The 19,519-nt window shown below is 44.0% G+C and overlaps 1 protein-coding gene across 4 annotated transcripts in view; it reads left to right on the plus strand.

Moving 5' to 3' along the window:
* The window catches only part of Slc23a2 (solute carrier family 23 member 2), a 92,776-nt gene that overhangs the window by 45,101 nt on the left and 28,156 nt on the right, over positions 1-19,519 (plus strand). For all 4 annotated transcript variants that reach the window (XM_051183335.1, XM_051183334.1, XM_051183333.1 and 1 more), the window contains 3 exons: positions 4,320-4,418; positions 6,627-6,743; positions 8,875-9,032. In XM_051183335.1, coding sequence (XP_051039292.1) covers positions 4,320-4,418; positions 6,627-6,743; positions 8,875-9,032 — 374 coding nt within the window. The remainder of the gene's footprint in view (positions 1-4,319; positions 4,419-6,626; positions 6,744-8,874; positions 9,033-19,519) is intronic.

Raw genomic sequence — 19,519 nt, forward strand, 5'->3', positions numbered from 1 at the left:
TGTAGGCTCTTGTAGCTTCAAGTGGGGACTTCATGGATTTGCCTGGGAACATGGGTCTTGCTACAAACAGTACAGGCAAATCAATGTCACAGATCTAGTTGCTCATGTAAGATGCTGTAGTGTGATTTAGAATTTTGTCTGATTTTGCTGTTGTTTGTTTTTGCGGTAGGGTCTTGCTCTGGTCCAGTTTGGCTCCAGATCCATAATCCTCCTGCCTCAGCCTCCTACAAGCTAGCATTATAGGTATGTACCACTGTACGTGGATAGAAACACTTTTAAAAGCAGACCTTTGCTTAAAGTAATAAAACTCTGCTCTGTTAGAGTGTGTTAATTGAGATCTTTGGCATACTTGGGTCTGCATGCTTTCAAATAGGAAATTTAATTTTTTGCTGGCTCAATTTCCTTAGCTACAAAAGTAATAAGTATATTGGAAATCTATCTGGATTCCTCAGTCCAAGGAACTTTATACCCACTCTGTTGCTTAGCTCTTTAGTCTTTTTAAATGACTCCTTCATGGGGCTGAAGAGATGGCTCAGAAGTTAAAGAGCACTGGCTGTTCTTCCAAAGGTCCTGAGTTCAATTCCGAGCAGCCACATAGTGGCTCACAACCATCTGTAATGAGAGCACATGCCCTCTTCAGGCCTGCTGGCAGAACACTGTATGCGTAATTAATAAATAAATCTTTAAAAAAAAAAAGTGACTCCTTCAGACAGGTATACAATGTTTTGATCATAGTTAACTTCCTGACCACCTGGTTCTGGTCCCCCAGAATCCCCCCAATTTCATCCCCTCCTCTTCTTCATACTGCACAGTATAGTTAGCGCTGCTGTGTATACATGGTGTAAAGCAGTGGTCTCATCCTTAGTAACGCTGTGACCCTTCAATACAGTTCCTCATGTTGTGGTGATCCCCAACTCTACTTTGTTACTGTAATTTTGCTGCTGTTGTGACTCGTAAATATCCGATATGCAGGATATCTGACATACGACCCCTGTGAAAGGGTCATTTGACCTGCCAGAGGAATCATGACCCACAGGTTGACAACCACTGGTTGGTGTAGAGCCATCCACCAGAGTTTAGACAACCTACAAGAGGCCATGCCCGTAAAAAAAATGGCTCTCTCCCCTTAGCAGCCATCAACTGCCAATTTTTCTCACTTAGAAGTAGAAGCTACTTCATTTATGCTTTATCTTACACAGGTCTTTCTCATGCTCTCTTCCCTCTTTTGGTTTGGGATGTTCTTTATGAATTGTTGCTTTAGTTCCTCTTTCTCCATTTTGCATTATGTAGTTTATCCGAGACTATCATCACTATTTTCTTTTCTTTTTTTTTTTGTATTTGTTTCACAGTGAGTGCTGAAATTTAAACTGTGTATTTGTCTTTTGCTAATCCATGTTTTTTTGTTGTAGTGGTCTTTGAGATAGGGTCCCATTCTGTAGATCCTCTAGAACTGGAGTTATCTGTGTAAGATGGTTGTAAGTTCCCATGTAGATGCTGGGAATTGAACCTTGGTCCTCTGAAGATATGGACTTTGTAATACAATGATATACTTCTAACCAATATAATTTCTACTGACTGATTTATTTTCGCTGCCTGGCGGGGGAGGGGGAGCTAGCCTCCAGCAGCACAGGACTTTTCTATCTGAGGGCGTTGGGGGAAAGAAACACACACTGCCTTGATGGTTTCCTTTAGACCTTTAATGTCTTCCTTCTTTTGCGTTCTCTATTCTTTGTTTTCTTTCTCTCATCCTTTGTGTTTTCTATCTTTACTCTTTGTGTTTTTCATCTAATTCTTTCTAACTCTATTTTTTATCATTTCCCTTACAGCAATATAAGAATTACAATGTGGTTACAGTCTGTTTTTCAAGTGAATGAGTACAATGAATACAAGTAAAAAACAGTATGTTTTCCATATCCCTTATATGATTAAACATTTTACATGTTACAGATGAAAAACAAATTATCCCTAAGAACCTGTGTACATTCATACCCAGGCAACTTGTTATGATTAACAGTGTAAGTAAGCAAGATATTCCTTAACTGGCATGCTGCATTTTGTGATGACAAAGAAAGGACCAATCACTTTACTACTTGTCTTGAAAGCTAATCTTACAAGAATCTTAAAGGAATCACACACCTAAACTTTTATATATGAAAAAAAAATCAGTCAGCTCTACTTTAAATCTTTAGAGTGCGTACCCACATATCAATATTCTTTTTATATCAGGAGATTGATGGCAGAAATGGATATAAGGAATTAATCATCACTTGTTCATCAACCTAGCAAGAAAGTCACAACAGTTATGATAATTGGGCTGCTTTGTTGTTGTTCCCTGACCTTAAGAGTTCTATAGAAGATTTACTTCATCTATCTCAGTCCTACTGGACTGGTTTTCTTTCATCCACTAAGTCCCACAGCTCCTTAAGAAAAAACCACCCAGAGACTAAATATATATTTATAATTATTTGGCCATTGGCTTAGGCTTCTTGCTGGGTGGCTCTGTCTTAATTATTTAACCCATTACTATTAATCTGTGTACTTCCACGTGGCTTTGGCTTACCTGATACACCCAGCAGCTGCATGGCCACAGTCTTTTGTCCTTCTTTTCCTGCCTCTTTGTTCGGAATTCCTGCCTAGTTAAATTCTGCCTGTCCATTGGCCAAAACCACTTTCATCAAGCAATAAGAGAAATATATGTTCACAGCATACAGAAGGACATCCCCCATCAGAGTTTGTTATTCAACGATGTATGTGCCTTTCTAAAACTTTAGATTGTCTTTTTGGGTTTTTCACCTCAAAGCTATTTGACAAAAACATTTTAATCTAACTTAAAGTTATTTCCAAAGCTTAATTTCAGCTCCTCAATAGAAATGCATGTGTTCTAGCTGCATGACACTTCCTTGTTTTATTTTTTATCATCAAAACTCTATTTAAACTAATTGTTATTATCAGTTAGACAGTACTGCTTCAGAAGAAATCATCTTCATAATAATACACAGGTAAACTTGCCCAGTAGAACGGGATGATTCCATGAGATAAACACATTACATTACAGGCAGTGGGCATTCACACACATTAACACCATGCCAGACACCAAAGAAAGATGGCGGTGACAAACTTGTAAAGGCATAGCAGGAGCAAAAGACACTCCAGAGTCTGTGGTCTCAGGGCCTTGTCCATCTGAGAGTCCACATCAGAGATTCATCTCCTGGTGGTCTGACACTTGAACTTCAATTGTTATCTGCTGCTCCTCTGACATATCTACGGGCAATTTAAGAACATGCACGTACGCACACATACACATACACATACACATACACATACTCTCTCTCTCTCTCTCTCTCTCTCTCTCTCTCTCTCTCTCTCTCTCTCTCTCTCCTGCTAAATAGGATCTCACTATGTAACTCTGGTTGGCCTAGTACTTGCTTGTAGACCTGTCTGGCCTTAAATTCATAGATTCTCCTGCCTTTGCTGCTGCTGAACTTCTAATCCCATGTTTTAAAAAAGTGGTTGGAGCCAGATGGAGTGGCATCGTCCCTGGTGCCAGCATGTGGGAGGCTAAAGGCAGGAGTATCATGAGGGTTCCAGGCCAGTCTGAGCTATGTAGCAAAACCTTATCCAAAAAAATAAAATCAAAAAGGGATCACTGCCGAGTGCTGCAGTTGGTGAGGGGCGGCCAGCTGTAGCCCTTTCAGGACCTCAGGGTCAGCTCCACCTGCCTCAGGCACTGGTGGGGAGTGGGGGAGATCTCCCTTCCACCCATGCTGCCACATGATAGATGAGTACTGGGCACAGCTCTCCCATGGTCACGACTTTGGCTGCAGAATTGGCTCCATCAGACTGTCCAGGTGAGACACAGGGCCTGCTCTTCCGAGGCAACACGTCCTCTTTGTAGGGCAGGCTGGCAGTTGCTTTGGTGGTTCCTGAAGAAGCCATCTTAACCAGAATAGCTTAGACACCACCACTCAGCAACAACTTGGTCACCTGCATTATAACACTGGCTTACCAGTCACCTCCCTTGCCCTGAAGGGTGCTGGGGATCCTATGGCTAGAGGTTTCTCTGGGATGTTTTATTTCAGTCTTCCTTGGTGGGCCCTGGCTCTCCCAGCTCCCCCCTATAAAACATAGCACATTTCCCCAGTTAAAATAGCCTATATCCATCAGAGTTTCATTTAAGAAGATGAACTCTGTAGCTGTGATATATAAAATGCATTTTAGGGCTGTTATAAGAATTGTGGGAAGCCTTTTGGAAAAAGTACTTTTCTCTACAGCAGAGTGTCAAGTCTGAAACAGCCTCTCAGTGTAGCCTTTCTCCTCAGGTGGTGATCAATGGTGGGGCCACATCCAGCGGAGAGCAGGACAATGAAGACACTGAGCTCATGGCAATCTACACCACAGAGAATGGCATTGCAGAGAAGGTACCTGTGCTCACCCATTCCTACTGCCTGACCCTGTGTTTCTGCAGGGCCAAGGATGTCTTTGGTTTGGGACAGCGTATCTCTGTGTGTATCGGGGTGCTCATGTTTGTTTGTAATGGAAGAGTCATAATTACTAGGTTTTAATTGTCTTAGTCACAGTGAAGGTTAAAAGCCCTTACAAGTCATTATCTAGGTATTTTTAAAAGCCTCTTACCAGAATGCCTGAGAACAGTAGTTAAGAGATTGAGGACTGAAAGTCATATCTGATTACAGAGGTGACTGAGACTCTAGGGAAATTGCCATGACTCTCTGGGTGTCAGCCTTTATTTCTAAAATAGGAATAAAAATACAAGGTAAGTGTACCTAAGATGGATATCTGAAATCCAAAACTTTCAACTACTAATGTGGCATTCAAAAGCATGAATGTATGTAGTGTGTGTGTGTGTGTGTGTGTGTGTATGTATGAATGTTTATGTGTGTATACTTGTATTTGCATATATATATATATATATATACACTTACACATGTATATGATACATACATATATAAATATATGGTTACTGCCATTGTGTTTATTCATTATTTGCTTTTTAAATAAAATTTGAGTCACCATGTTTGTGTACTTTTATATTCTGCATCACCATAATAAAATGCTTGACACAGGTTCCTCAATGAGGTAAAGAAAGTTCTATTCTGGCTTAAAAGGTCTGGATGTGGAAGATGGGCAACCCTAGTGGGCATCTTCAATGATAGCTCTTCAGGGCAGGCAGCACGTAAGAACAAGTGCTCACATCCTGAACCAGAAAGTAGAAAGGGATTGGGGGTAAGCAGGGTCCCCACGATGTACTTCAAGGGCACAGTTCTGATGACTCAGGATTTTTGTATGTGTGCGTCCGTGTGTGTCCTAAACTGGAGTTTGTAGTCCTTTGCCCCAACTTCCACAGTGATAAGATTTTGCCCATAAAATCTGTCTCCTAAAGGACTATAATATCTTTGATGTTGCTGCTTTTTTGGGGGGGCCGTTCAGGACAGGGTTTCTCTGTGTAACTTTGGAGCCTGTCCTGGAACTCACTCTGTGGACCAAACTTACAGAGATCCTCCTGCTTCTGCCTTCCAAGTACTGGAATTAAAGGCATGTGCCACTCTTAGGTATAAGTTTAGATTCTAGCTTCTTAGACAAGAAGCTGATAACATTTGACCCACTAACCCTGCTGTAGACCACATTGTTAGCATATATGTTCCCTTACCCAAGACTTGGGGGGGGGGGAAAGAAATAAGAATTATGATTTTTTAAAACTGAAGAATTAAAGCAAAGCACTGGGGGGATGGTGTCAGAAAGGCCAGACTTCCCTTTGCAAGGCGAGATTTGAGCAGCCCAAGCCTGCTGAGCCAGTCTTGCTTGTCTCTTACACACATTGCACTTTCTCTCACATTTTCACTACTATAGCTTTCCAAAGTCACAATACCATTTGAACACATTCAGCAGTGCAAGCGTGCCAGCATCTGCTGCTGGACCAGAGGCAAATGTAACGTCTGAATCAAATGTCAGCTTCATTGGACTGTACCTTTAAATTGTAGAGGATAAAGCAGGGCTCTAGCATGCTTGTGAAAAGAGACTCAACCCCCAAGACAGTGCTCCCCTTTCTAGGAAAATTGGGTGGTAGTGCATGGAGTCAGCAACACACTGTGGGCTGGACCCATCAGACATGAGCTCCAGGGTCACAATGTCATCTCTCTCTTCTTTTTTATGGGTGGAATTTTGTCATTTTATTTCCTATTACTTCGCTCGCTAGCTGATTACATGGCCAGGTTGAGTTAGTTGTCTTGGTGATCTTGGCCTTCAAAAGCACACGATACTTAAAAATTTTGAAATCTTTATTAAGTTGTCACATAAAGAATTAGAAATATTTTAGTGTCTTTTTTTTTTTTTTTTTTTTTTTTTTTAAATAAAGGCAAAACCAAAATCTTGAGTCCTTAAGCTTGGGCAGAAGGTCTGCTCAGGTTTGGTGCTCTTGGAGATAAGTTGATGTCAAGGGAGACAGAACCCTCACTTTGAGAACTGGCACTGAGCCCTGTATCAGTGCTCACAAGACAGATGGCTGCTGCAGTGGAGTGTGGTTTGGGGCAGTAGAGGTCTGTGCTAAGCTGGAAGAGCTAACGTCGTTTGGGGTAGTGACTAAGCCCCTCTTTTTCTCATCTCGACTCCAGAGTTCTCTTGCAGAGACCCTGGACAGCACTGGGAGTCTGGATCCCCAGAGGTCCGATATGATCTACACTATAGAAGATGTTCCTCCCTGGTACTTGTGTATATTCCTGGGGTTGCAGGTAAGATGGTTCTTCTAGCATGTGTGACCTCTTGGCTAATAGTAATGTTTGTACTATCTACCAGATACTTTTTTTTTTTTTTTGAGAAAGGGTGTCTTTGTGTAGCCCTGGCTGTCCTGGATCACATGTCTCCTGAGCGCTGGGATTAAAGCATGTGTGCCCCTCCCCCAAGATAGTTTTGTTTGTTTGTTTGTTTTTTAATTCTGTGTATTGTGTGTGAGTATGCATGAAAGTGCAGGTACTTGCAGAGGCCATAGTGTTGGATTCCCTCTGCCTGATGAGGGTTCTAGGAACTGAACTGAACTCCCTTTTTCTTCAAGAACAATGATGCTTTTAACTGCTGAGCCATCTCTCTAGTCCCCAAGTTTTATTCTTAATTAAAATTTTTTATAAATAAGAATTTTCAACATGAATTTTACAAACAGCAGGAAGAAGAAAAGAACTGGGAAGGAAATATTCAGGGAACAAAAAAAAAAAAAAGTGATGCAGTAAGAAGAAAAAAGGTGGTAGCTACAGGGAAGGCAGAATAGAAGGAGGAAGAAAGCAGTAATTAGCTTTGACCTCCCATCCCTGACCTTAGCAATCCATGAGCATGACAAGTGCCTGTTGGCCAGGATGTGAGAAGGCCTTATTATCTTTTAAAGGAAGAGAGATTTGCTGCTTCCCAGCCTTAGTCTGTGTAGCTTCCAGCAGGAGGGTAAGGTTGACAATAGGCAGGTCTATTGTAGCTTTGGTGCTTGTCCTGCTTGTAGATTTAAAAGTGGCTTTTTGAGAAAAGGGGCAGGCAAGGGCTCTCTCCTCACTGGCCTCACTGTCTGGCTTCTGACCGCTCCATTGGATTTGGACCTTGTTTTGAGGTCTACATTTCCACATTTCCTTGCTTAAGTTTGTGTGATCAGTTCCTCTAAGGTCTCTTCTGTGTGGGAAAGTCGGTCTTGTTGCCCAGACCCCTATGTTTCCTTGGAGCTGAACTGTGCCTGGCCCTAAGTGGTGCCTGATTGGGTTTTCCTCCCCACCCTATAGCTAGAAGGTTGAGTGGGCTTGGTGAATAACTTAATTCAGGTCAGGTGTCCTGGACCTAATGAAAGAGTCCCACCTTTCAGATCTTTTTATTACAGATGTTTCTAGAATAGTTAAATGGAAGTAACAACTCTTGCCTCCTGCTCTTAACAAAACACAGTACATTGTGTGTTGTGAGAAGTTTTCAATAGAACACACACAAACCTGTACATTTGGGTTACAGGCAATATCTATGCTTCTCTGACTTGGGCAGAAATGGGAAGCTTGTGGGGAAGAAAAAGAAGTTTTCAGAATAGAAATAAAGAGCTAGAAAATTAGGAGGAGGAAGGAAAGTGAATTGTGAATGTTGGGGCTATGTTTGGGAGCCGCAAGAGTAAGGATGGGACCCTAAAAAGAGAAGTAGTGTGGGATTCCTTCTGCAGGATTCCTGTAGCTACTGTGCCCTGAACCCTGCCTAACTGGAACAGGTGAATATTTGCCTAGTGGTGTAGACCACTGTGCAAGGCAGAAAATGCTTTCTGCTGTGAACTCACTGTGTGGTATAATCCCTAGACCTGAGAGGCTAAAAGCAGATGAAAGAACTCCACAGACTACTGTCTTAGGAATGCAGATGTAAATTATGAGTTCATCAGGTGGGTTCCTGTTTTCTCTGAATATCAGAAGGCTGAAGCTGGAAGATTAGGGCCATATAGTGAATTTCAGTACACCTTGAATTCCCAGGTGAGATCCTGTCCCTATAAAATGTGAGCAAAACAAGATCTTATCAAATCAAGTCCTATAGTATGCCTAACTAGGGTCTCTTTTAAGACTGCAAGAGTGGTTCAGCACAGTGCAGTTAGCAGGTTAGAAAAGTGTTTGGGAGGACAAAAGTAGGTATCTGTGGTAAGAAATAAACTTCTGTTGAGAACTTCCTTTGGTCTGATATGAATTCATGTTAGTGATGTCATAACACAAATGGGTAATAGGAAAGTGACAAGCTGTGAGTGGACATGATCAGAATGTATATCTTGTACACCTAGAGATTCTTCATATGGTCTGGGGACCAATATTAGGGACAAATCAAGCAAAAGCAAGGGCAGGTTTACTTTTCCCCTTGTCTCTCCTCGAGCAGCACTACCTGACGTGTTTCAGCGGCACAATCGCTGTGCCTTTTCTGCTGGCTGATGCCATGTGCGTGGGGGATGACCAATGGGCCACCAGCCAGCTCATCGGGACCATTTTCTTCTGCGTGGGAATCACTACATTGCTGCAGACAACATTTGGATGCAGGTGAGATGGGGTATTGTGGCATGTTCACACCCTAGCAAGGCACTGAGCTAGGCCCTTTGCCCAGCGCTAATGAATAGATCAGTTGGTGTTATAGCATATCCCAGTGGCCATTGGTCTCCAGCCCACCTTTACAAGGTGTCCCTGGCCTCATGTTTCTCCTCTTCATGAAGGGAATTACCCCATTGTGCAAGCTGGAAACAAAACCTTTTTATTGCCATTGCTGGCTGGCACTGCCAGTCTCTAGCATGCTTTCCAGTCCTCTCCTATAATGCAGATGCAGTCTCTTTGACTAAGTTCTCATTTGGTCTTTTGAACTGTGACTCTGTGCACCCTCAGCCCATGCCATCTTTTCTACTACTCCCCTCCTTGGGCTGCCCAGACTGCATTCTTCCTGGTGTACATCTTGTCCCTTATTCTCGGCCTTTCCCAGGTTTCGAGGTGAGCCTGTGAGCCCTGCACCCCTGCATGTCCCAGTGGCCCACCCATGCAGCATACCTGCATGCCCTCCATCCCACTCCCAGGATTCCTGAAATCCTCTGTTCTTCCCTGAATCTCTACACGTGTTTTATGTTCTTTGGACTCAGTCTTCTAATGTGGCTTGCTTTCCTTCTGTCTTTGCCCTACCTTCTCATGCTGCCCTTTTGGTGCCAGCACTTGGGCTTGTTTACCTTTGCATTATAGCCCCAGGACCTGAGTGTGCAGCTGAGCCAGGAAATACAGGAAGCAAATGGCTCCTAGCTTCTTCTGTAAGCTGGCCTTTTCCTCTTTTCCATATTCAACCCTATTCCCAGCATAGCCTCCTGCTTGCTAAGGATCTGCTGACTATCCTCAGAGTAAAGTCTGAGGATCTCTTTCTCTGTTGCGAGACAGTGCTAGCAGGGCTTGCTTTTCCCTGCTAGGAAGTGGCAGCAAGAAGGACAGTGAATAGCAAGCAGCTGTGACCTGTATTCTAATGTGTCAGAATCGCTCTTCAGGGCTCTCAAGGGCTACTTGGTCAGGGAACAGTTAGCAACTAGGGTGTCTGTTTGCAGTGTGGGTGGAGTGGGTCGGCAAGTGGTAGTTCCCTTGCAGGTCTGCTGTGGAAAGAAGCTGTCTGCACATGGCCACGGGGCTGGCAAGCTATGGGTTCTTAGATCCCATTAGGCAATCTGCAGCCCCTAAACTGAGCAAAAGGTTCGGGGTGTGCTCTCCAGGGACCCAGAAGAGAGGAGCAGGGTATCATGGATGTGCTGGGGAAGGAGATGACCCCAGGCCTTTCACAAAGCATTCAAGTCAGGCAGTTAAGTGTGGCAGCCCACAACACTGCTTTGTGTTGATATTTAAGGCTCTGGCCACAGGTCTGGATTGGAGGGAGCAGCTTTTGCTGGCTTTACCTTGTATATAGGGTGTGGTACTCGGGGGAAATACTTGTCATAAGCAGCTGACCTAACCTATAGTTGTTAGAGTTGGCTGACATGGAGAGGTGATGGATGCTCTTTCTTGTGACTGTATCTGCCTGTGTAAGCTGCATTGGCACATCATGCCAGAGGCCAGGCCAGGTGCCTGCTGAGCCTGGTAGGCAGACTTGCATAAGATGACACAGCAAGTGGATCTCAAGGCAAGTGCTTTGGTTTGAAGACACCCTTTTCACTCCTTGTTGAGGCATCAGCCCAACAAGTATTGGTCAGTGCAGTTCATCTCTCTTTTCCCCTGGAAAAGCAGTCAGCCAAGAAAGATCTAGAGAGGGGGCTGCCACCTGCCCACTTAGGGCCTGGGGAGAGGAGCTGCACATGGGGTGCTGTTCATGAGGCTTCAGGTACCCTGTGGGGTGAAGAGCAGCAGGTCCCTCTTCTCCATATGTGGCCACATGCTGGGTTATTTATCAGGAGGCCAGTGTCCCATCTAAGAACAGGCAATGAGTACATGCACACTGTCTAGGAGAGTGGGTGCCATAGCATCGTGCTGGGCCTGGGATGTGGGATTCTGTGGCTGTTGTGGTCTGGGTGGAATCTATTCTTGACCTTTGAAGAGGAAAAGTACTAACTGCTCCATAGGTGTCTAGTGATTTATCTGTGTAGAAGGCACAAGTGACTCAAGGCGGCAAGCAGACAGGATCATGCATGTGTTATGATGTCCATACCCTCAGAACGTTGTATAGGACCACAAGACAGGTGGGGATGTCTTGCCTGTGATTGAGGAGCTGGTAATGGTAGAGATATGTCCCAGAGACTGGCTTTGGCCCAGGAGGATGAGGGAGTATCTTTCACCTTGGCAGAGGCAGAAGCAAAAGCAGCATAGGATTCCTCTCACCAGGCGCAAGCAAGGGTGAGGCTGAGCACTAGGACCCTGCACTGGCGGGCTTGTACTGAAAACCTTAGCTTGCAGCGTGGGATCAAAGAAAAGTTGTGTGTGGGACATACCTTCTCAGCCTTAGGTCCTTAGGAGCTGCCTCCTTTGCAGGTGGATGAGAGGAAACTGCCTCCAGTGTTCCTGGATGACAGTTTTTGCTTTTATCTTAATCATCTATTGTATTTTTGCAGATTATTTTGGGGAGTTGTAGAGTATAACTAAGATGGACATCCCTTTAGTTCTCCCAGATAATACTGTGGACCATCATCTCAATAGACCTTTTAAACTTTCCTGTTTAAAATAAGACCAAATAAAGCAGTTCACACAAAGGAGATGCAAAGGTGGACATGGGAGGAGGGAGCTGGGCGTGGATGTATGGCGATGGAGCCAAGAGCTAGGCTGCTCCCATCACCATGTCCAGAGGACTGTGGGCTGTCTGTGCTTTGGTTTACTAGTCAGTTTTCAGGCTTCCTCTAGCAGAAGAAGTTTTCATGTTAAGCTTTTGTGGTTTCTTGACAGATTCTGGGAATTTCCCGATTCTGGTGGTTATCTGTGTTGATCATAAGTTCTGTGTGTATGTGTGTTTTCCTGCCATTTGTTGGCACCCAGTGTGCTTCCATCACTGGGCAGCTAGGGTATATGGGCCTGCCTCTGAGGGGTGGGCCTTTTATTCTAGGAAGCTAGGGAACAGGGAAGAGGCGTGGTCTGTAGTTAGGTCTCACTCCCTTCCTTACTGCTGCCTTGAAAACCTATCTTTTTCTTGTTCCATAAAAATAGAATTCAGGAAAGGTGGCATTTGCTTTTAATCCCTCCCTCTTGGGTGGCAGAAGCAGGTGGGTCACTTTGAGTTTGAGGCCAGCCTGGTTCTACATATAGAATTCTAGGACAGCCAGTACTGCATAGTGAGGCCCTGTCTCTGATCTTTGAGAAACAAAGTTATGAAGTAGATGTGTCCTTTCACTGACCTAAAGCTCAGCCCAGGGTACCCAGGCTCCTTGGGGTGCATGGTGTCCCTTGAGCTGACACACACTCTGGGGCTGTAGGAAATGTGTGGTACAGTGCTCCTATAGGTCCTCCTTGCCTACTTTGCTCCCTTGTTTGGGGGACTGCCATCTCTTCCCTCAGCTGTGGGACTGCAGTGGCTATGTTGCTCCCTACATCTGTCTGTTGGGTGAGGTGATTTCCAGGGTGCCTCTTCCTTTCCCCTCTCCTTCCTTGCACTGGCTTTTCCCTGGTACCATGCTTTCCCTGTCTTCATTGGCTCCCGTGATGGAGACTGAACAGTTCTTGTTCTGGATGTTTGTCAGTTTTAGGTGCCCTGGAGCTTGTACCAAACCTTTTAAGATTTCCCTGCTGTGGGGATAGGGTTATTTAGTCTCCCTAACCCACAGCCAGCCTGTGTTGCCATGACTATGGGCCCCCACCCCTGCCCAGACAGAGGGGAGTTAGTGTGAGTTAGTGTGGAGGGAGGTTCTCTGAAGCCCTGTGCTTTCCTGCCTCACTGCTTTTCTCACAGATGAGGCCAGAGGAAAGAGAACCCCATTGCTTTTAGAGGCCTCCTCAAGCCTGCTCCAGGAACCTCACTCACTCTGTCACCCCCAGCAGTATAAGATATAAGAGTGCAGGCAGGAGCTGCCAACGGGGCCCTGGTGGTCAGGCACAAACCTGCTGAGGCAATAGGGTTTCCTTTGCTGAGACCCACTGAGTCCAGTTTAAGTATCTGGTTTCTAATTAGCCACTCTTCGCAGGAGAAAATCTCCTGCCTTCTGTTTATTAGCTTCTTGTTCTCTCTCTCTCTCTTTCTCTCTCTCTCTCTCTCTCTCTCTCTCTCTCTCTCTCTCTCTCTCTCTCTCTCTCTGTGTGTGTGTGTGTGTGTGTGTGTAGGGGAAGGGGGCTTGCTCAAGTGGTGTACTCACTGAGGGCAGTACACTTCCAGCTTTTACATCTGGGGACCTTGAACCTGTATTGTTTGAGTGCATAGTGGTTAGTCTAGGGAGGTTGAATGTTTTCCCATACTTCTTCATCCCTGAGGGCTTCTTGTGTTTGTTTTAGTTTTTTTGTGAACTGGTTGAAAATAAAATTTCAGATGGCATGATGATCCACCCTAAACTCTCTCTGAGTAACCACAACACCATTTGTCAACTTGAGAAAATAATTATTCCATCATATTATCTAATATGCAGTCCACATTTAATTTCCCCAGTTGTCTCTAAAGTATGTGTCATAACTGCTCCCCAAGCCTCTCTAAGCTGTGGTCCAATTAAGTTCATGTGGTGCTTTGGCTGCTATGTCTCTGGTCTCTTACCTCCCCATACCATCTTTTTATAACCCAGGTGTCATTGACTCGTGATCCCGGTTGTCTGGTTGTCCTCATGGTACAGTTCAGTTTGCTGCACAGTCTCTTATTTGCTTGAATTGGAAGATGGGGCCTGAGACATGGATGATTCAGGGTGAATGTTTCACCAAAATTACTGTGTCGGTGATATTAGGCCCTTTGTATTCTGCCATGCCAAGCAGCACATAATAGCCGGTTGTAGAGTTTTCCCACAAATAAAGTTTCCTGTGTACTTCACTGAGGAAGCATTTTAAATGGTAGGGTGAAATGAGAGGCCAGTGCAGACCTGAGGGAAATGACCTTGAAAGAGCATTTCTAGTCATCCTCATTGGGACTGTAGACTTAGTGATCTGGGTCCCTTTGTCCTACCCTACTCACAGCCGTGGGACTTTGGCCAGGCTACCTAGCTTCTCAAAGACCATTCCCTCTGATGTAAAACAATAGTAATAAACATGTAATTGAGTGCCATGCAAGGTAGTGAGCTGTCATTATTACCTGAGCTCTGGAAGGGAGGCGGAATCCTGGTGGAGTAGCATGTCCCTAATGAATGAATGTTATAGGAGTAGGTGTGCACCCTGGCTACACAGGCAGTGTCCTGCCTTGGATGGGACAGAGGTCATTAGAAAATAGCAGTGGTCATTGGACCCAGCTCCTCCTGAGGCCAGAGCCACTCCTGCCTCAGTTGCATGCTTTCTGTGGCTGGGGTGTTGACCATGTGACATGAGATTGCTCTCTTTTTTTTTTTTTTTTAACTCTTCAAGGTGTCAGGGATTAAGAGACTCTTTGCTATAAGTGCTTTTACATACTGTTCTTTTCTCTCTGCACTCTTTTGTTTGTTTTGTGTTTTGTTTTTCAAAGCAGGGTTTCTCTGTGGAGCCCTGGCTGTCCTGGAAGTCACTCAGCCTTTGCCTCCTGAGTGCTGGTACTGAAGATGGAGCCACCGCCACCTGGTCTTTATACCTTTTTATTTGACTGTCAGATCCTGACACAGATCCCATGCCACAGATTGTCCATTCTTTTCCTCATCCTCCATGCTTCTCACCTCTCTGCTGGTGACTGACAAGACTAAGAGGAAACAGTTCTCACCAAATGTTAGTTAGGAGAGCTCCATCCATTTTTTATGGCTTCAGGACCACTATGTAGCAGCAGTACTTTACAGCACTTTAAGCACTATGTTAAAGAATTGATAGACATCCTTTTTTTTTTTTAATTTTATTTATTCATGTATTTTATGTATATGGTGCTCTGTCTTCATGCACACCCAGAAGAGGGCATCCGATCTCATTACTGATGGTTGTGAGCCACCATGTGGGTGCTGGGAATTGAACTTAGGACACATGGAAGAGCAGTCAAGTGCTCTTAACCTTTGAGCCATCTCTCTAGCCCAATAGGCGTGCTTTTTAAAAAGTCCTCTTTGCTAGGTGTGTGTTGGTACCTTTAAGGTGGATATAACTCTCTGTGAGTTTGAAGCCAGCCTGGTCTACATGGTGAGTTCCAGGCCAGCCAAGGCTACATACTGAGGCCCTTTCTCAAAAGTAGATAAAATAAATAGCTATTACCTAGTGAGGAATTGTATTAACATACAATGAAAGGCTTTTCTAAGATGTGTAACCAGATGCATTTTTCAGAGTACAGCCACCACTGCACTCAGCAGAGGACCGTGCCACATCCTGCTGCCTTGCGTCTGGCTTCATTTTATACAAACAGACTGGAATAGTTGACACTATCATGTTTGAGGAGGAGATTATCCAAAGGAAAAGAAGTGATCTGATATGTAAAAAGGTTCCAGAGGTCCTGGTTGGACTGGGGTTGTTGTGTTACCTTCCTTGATTATTTCCTACTTACCTAATCTCACTTCTGGGTACTACAGCAGTAGTGAGCCCACTTAGTTTCCAGATCTTGGTTCCTCACTACCATTCTTTAGCATAATGGACTCCGAGCAAGTGGCTTAGAGTGGGGACAAGTTGAACCTAGAACATCTCATGCCAGAAGGCTAAGATGTACTTAAAAAAAGATAGAATATGGGAGGGCCCTCCGAAAGAAATAGGAACCAACTTGAACAGGCCGCTCTGGGCAGGTTTGGGCAATTTAATTATTAAGAACACTTACAGTAACAAGTTATAAAACTTTGAAAAAAAAGGATTTCATATGCCTGCAGTGATGTCAGGAGAAAGGGAAGATGAAGATACGATGGACAAACAGGGAAACACTTCTTTACAAAGGATGTCAATTATAAATATAGATGGAAAGCCAGGAGGCCAGCCTGGGCTACCTAGCAATATCCTGATTCAAAATATTAAATTATTGATTGATTCATTACCACAGAATCATAATGTCTAAACTTCATGCTAGAATGAAAAGTTAATGGCAATATCACACAGTCTAAGAATCACCTGGCAGATTGTTGTTAGTGAGATAGAGAGTCACCACCTTAAATGGGTACCTTCACCTACTGGAACATCCTGACTGAAGAGTTCCATTGTGACTCAGTAATAGGTGCCAGGATACTTAGCATGTAGTAAACAGGCTTGGATTGTGCTAGGTGTGGGAAGAACTACAAATACTTTAGAAACTAGAGAAATGTAATTATGCCTGAGTATTAGATTACATTATTGCTTTATTGTTATTTTTCTTGGTAGATGTAGAAGGTTCTAATTGCTGCCTGATCAAGTGTTTGGGTAACTTATTTTAGATATATAACCTGTTTTCCAACAGCTGATTGATTGATGAGTAAATAACAGCCAAGTGTTACAAAAAGTTTTCTTTGGCACATTGTTCTCAATCCTTACTCTTAGTAGTCAGTTCATCAGTGATAAAACTCAGTTCCTGAGAGTCACACCTGTTGATTCTCTTAAGGGTTATTATTTTCGTGTTCATTTGGGACTGCACCAGGTTTGGCTGTGGTATCTGTTGAGGAAGCATGGACTGCACCCTGCAGTGATGAGTTCTATAGGCAGATGCATTTTGCTCCTTCCTGGTGCTTCTGCAGGGCCTGTCAGAGACCATTATCTAATGGTGCCCTAGGGGAGTGACTTTCATTCTTCTTGAGTAGTGATTGCAAAATTCCTGAAATTTGTGCACATTTCCTCTCTCCTCTATTCTCAACCTAAACTTATACAATATGTTAGGAAAGCTTAACTTCTTAATTTTCATCTAACAAAATTCTTTTTCAAGCATGTTTGTAAGTAGCGCCTTAAATTCTTTACTATTGTTCCTGGGAATAAGACTGTGAATGAAAAGGCTGTGATTTCCTGCCAGGGAGTTATATCTTCAGGGCAGGATGGGCAGACCAGTATGGAAGGAAGCCATTAGAGCCTAGCAGGCTCTGGCCATAGCCAGGTAGATACCTGAGTCAACATGAAAGAACCTGGAAGTCAGTTAGGCAAGAGTCACACCTAAAGCTGTGCAATGGACCTCTATGGCTTGCTTCAACCTTCACATCTGAGAATAGCTTCTAGGTGACAATTCCATGTCCCATTTCCTTCACAGTGATCCTTTCAGAGCGTAATCCCCTGAGCAATAGTTTTCTTTTTGTTTGTTTTTTGTTTTTTCAAGACAGGGTTTCTCTGTAGCTTTGGAGCCTGTCCTGTCACTCACTCTGTAGACCAGGCTGGCCTGGAACTCACAGAGATCCACTGCCTCTGCCTTCCAAGTGCTGGGATTAGCGATGTGCATCACCATCACCTGCACGCATTTGTGGGGTTTTTGCCTACAGGTACCACAGGCTCCCTTTCACCTTCACTATTCCTCTACAGGCCTTCCCCGAGGTTAGGTGCCCGGGTTCTTTGGCTGTCTTGTGTCCATCCTGTGGCCCCTATTTTACACCTCTTTTTTTTTTTTTTCTCTTTGCCTTGGTTCCTCATAGTCCCCTAGCATGTGGCTCAGTGCTTCTCAGTCTTTAAAACAAGCGTAAGTGACAGGTGGTATCCTGATGGCATCTCATACTATTCACATTGCTGATTTTCCTAGGTGATCATGATTGTCTCCCTCACAGCAGAAGCTCCTCAAAAGACCCCAGGAAGCTTTTTCATTGTATCTGCTTTTAGCTGTGCTTGTTCGGGCAGATACTGAACACTTGACATTTCTCTTCTAATGGGCAATACATTAAAAAAGTTGATGTAAATTGACCACATATTTAAAACAGTCATGTTTCCCAGATGTGAAAAATGAATAGAAGTTTAGCCTTCAAAAACTTCAGTATTTAGCATTTTTGCACAGCATTAGCAGAACTAGTCACAAGATTGCAAATCTAAAATCAGTAAAGTCAGGGTGTTCATCAAGTGACAATCATTAATCCCTTCATCTAGTATGGTGGCTCTCAACCTTCCTAATGCTTTGACCCTTTAATACAGTTCCTCATGTTGTAGTGACCTAACCATAAAATTATTTTTGATGCTACTCCATAACTGTAATTTTTCTACTGTTATGAATTGCAATGTAAATATCTGATAAGTAGGATGGTATTAGGTGACCCCCATGAAAGGGCTGTTCATCCCACCCCTTCAAATGGTCTGGACCTACAGGCTGAAAATACTGATCGTATAAGGGACTTGGGGGTTTAAGGAGGTTTGACAGGCTCAGCACTTTGAAGTGGTTATTCAAAAATGCAGACTTGGGAATGGAAATATGATTGAGCAACCAAGAGTTCAACAATTAAGAGTTTATGCTGCTCTTGCAGAGGACCCATGTTCAGCTCCCAGCCACCATGTTAGGTGTCTCACGACCATCTGTAACTCCAGTTCTACATACACACAGACATATAAATAAAAACAAAACACTTCCTAAAGATTCTTAGTTGGCATGCCCTCCTCCCAGTCAGAAGCTGTACAGTGGGCACAAATGAACAGAGCAATTGACTAATTTCTTGATGTTCTCATGCCAGGTCCAGTCTTTTCCTTGGGAAATACTCTACCTGCCAACCTAGGGTTACTTCTGGTCACTGTTCACGTGCTTTTGGAGCATTTCCTGAGAATTTAGTGTTGTCACTGATTTGTGGCCACAATTTTAGAGCCCACGCTAATCATGTGTTATTACCAACCTGTGCAGGCAGGTTTGTGGCTGAAAATGGTGAGCCTGTAAGGCCGACATAAGCAGCTCTTACAGCCCATCTTAGGGGACTTCATTCTAGTGTCATGTGCTCAGGGTCCCAGAGACCCAGTCAACGAATGAGCTTCTCTACAGCCTCACTCTTAGGGCCTTTTGTCTTAGCTAAAATGCTCACCTTAGGTGCCAAGATCGGGTTCAGATTGAGGTCTGATGCAGGAATGGAACTCAGAGTTAGCTTTGGCTTCTGTCACTGCCCAGGAATAGTCAGTGAATGTGATGGTCAAGGTTTCTTAAGTACAATTCAGCTGGACCTGGGCTGCATCACCCTTAACCCCAACCAGCACTCAGGAGACAGAGGCACACAGATCTTGGAGTTTGAGGCCAGCCTGGTCTACATAGTGTGTTCTAGGCCAGCCAGGGCTCCATCATGAGAAACCCACCAACACAAACACACACACACGTGCGCGGGTGCACACACATACACAATGTGAGTGCGTGTGTGCATGCGTATGTGTGTGTATGTATGTATGTATTCAACTCAATATACATGTTATGTTGCCCTAGGATGCCTTGCTTGAAGTCTGAAACTGTTAAAATAGACATTATTCAGACTGCTCAAAATGAAATCCACTCCTAAAGGCATAGTGGCATCACATCCCTTTATCCTTGCAGTATATCTCTAAAATTTTGTGTGAGGAATTTCCATAAGTCAATGGCTGTTTTCCCTTTGATGTACGTTTCTACTAGAGATGACCTTTACATTAGTGGCACTGCTCTA

This window comes from Phodopus roborovskii, unplaced genomic scaffold (genome assembly GCF_943737965.1).
Source record: "Phodopus roborovskii unplaced genomic scaffold, PHOROB, whole genome shotgun sequence".
NCBI classification, from domain to species: Eukaryota; Metazoa; Chordata; class Mammalia; order Rodentia; family Cricetidae; genus Phodopus; species Phodopus roborovskii.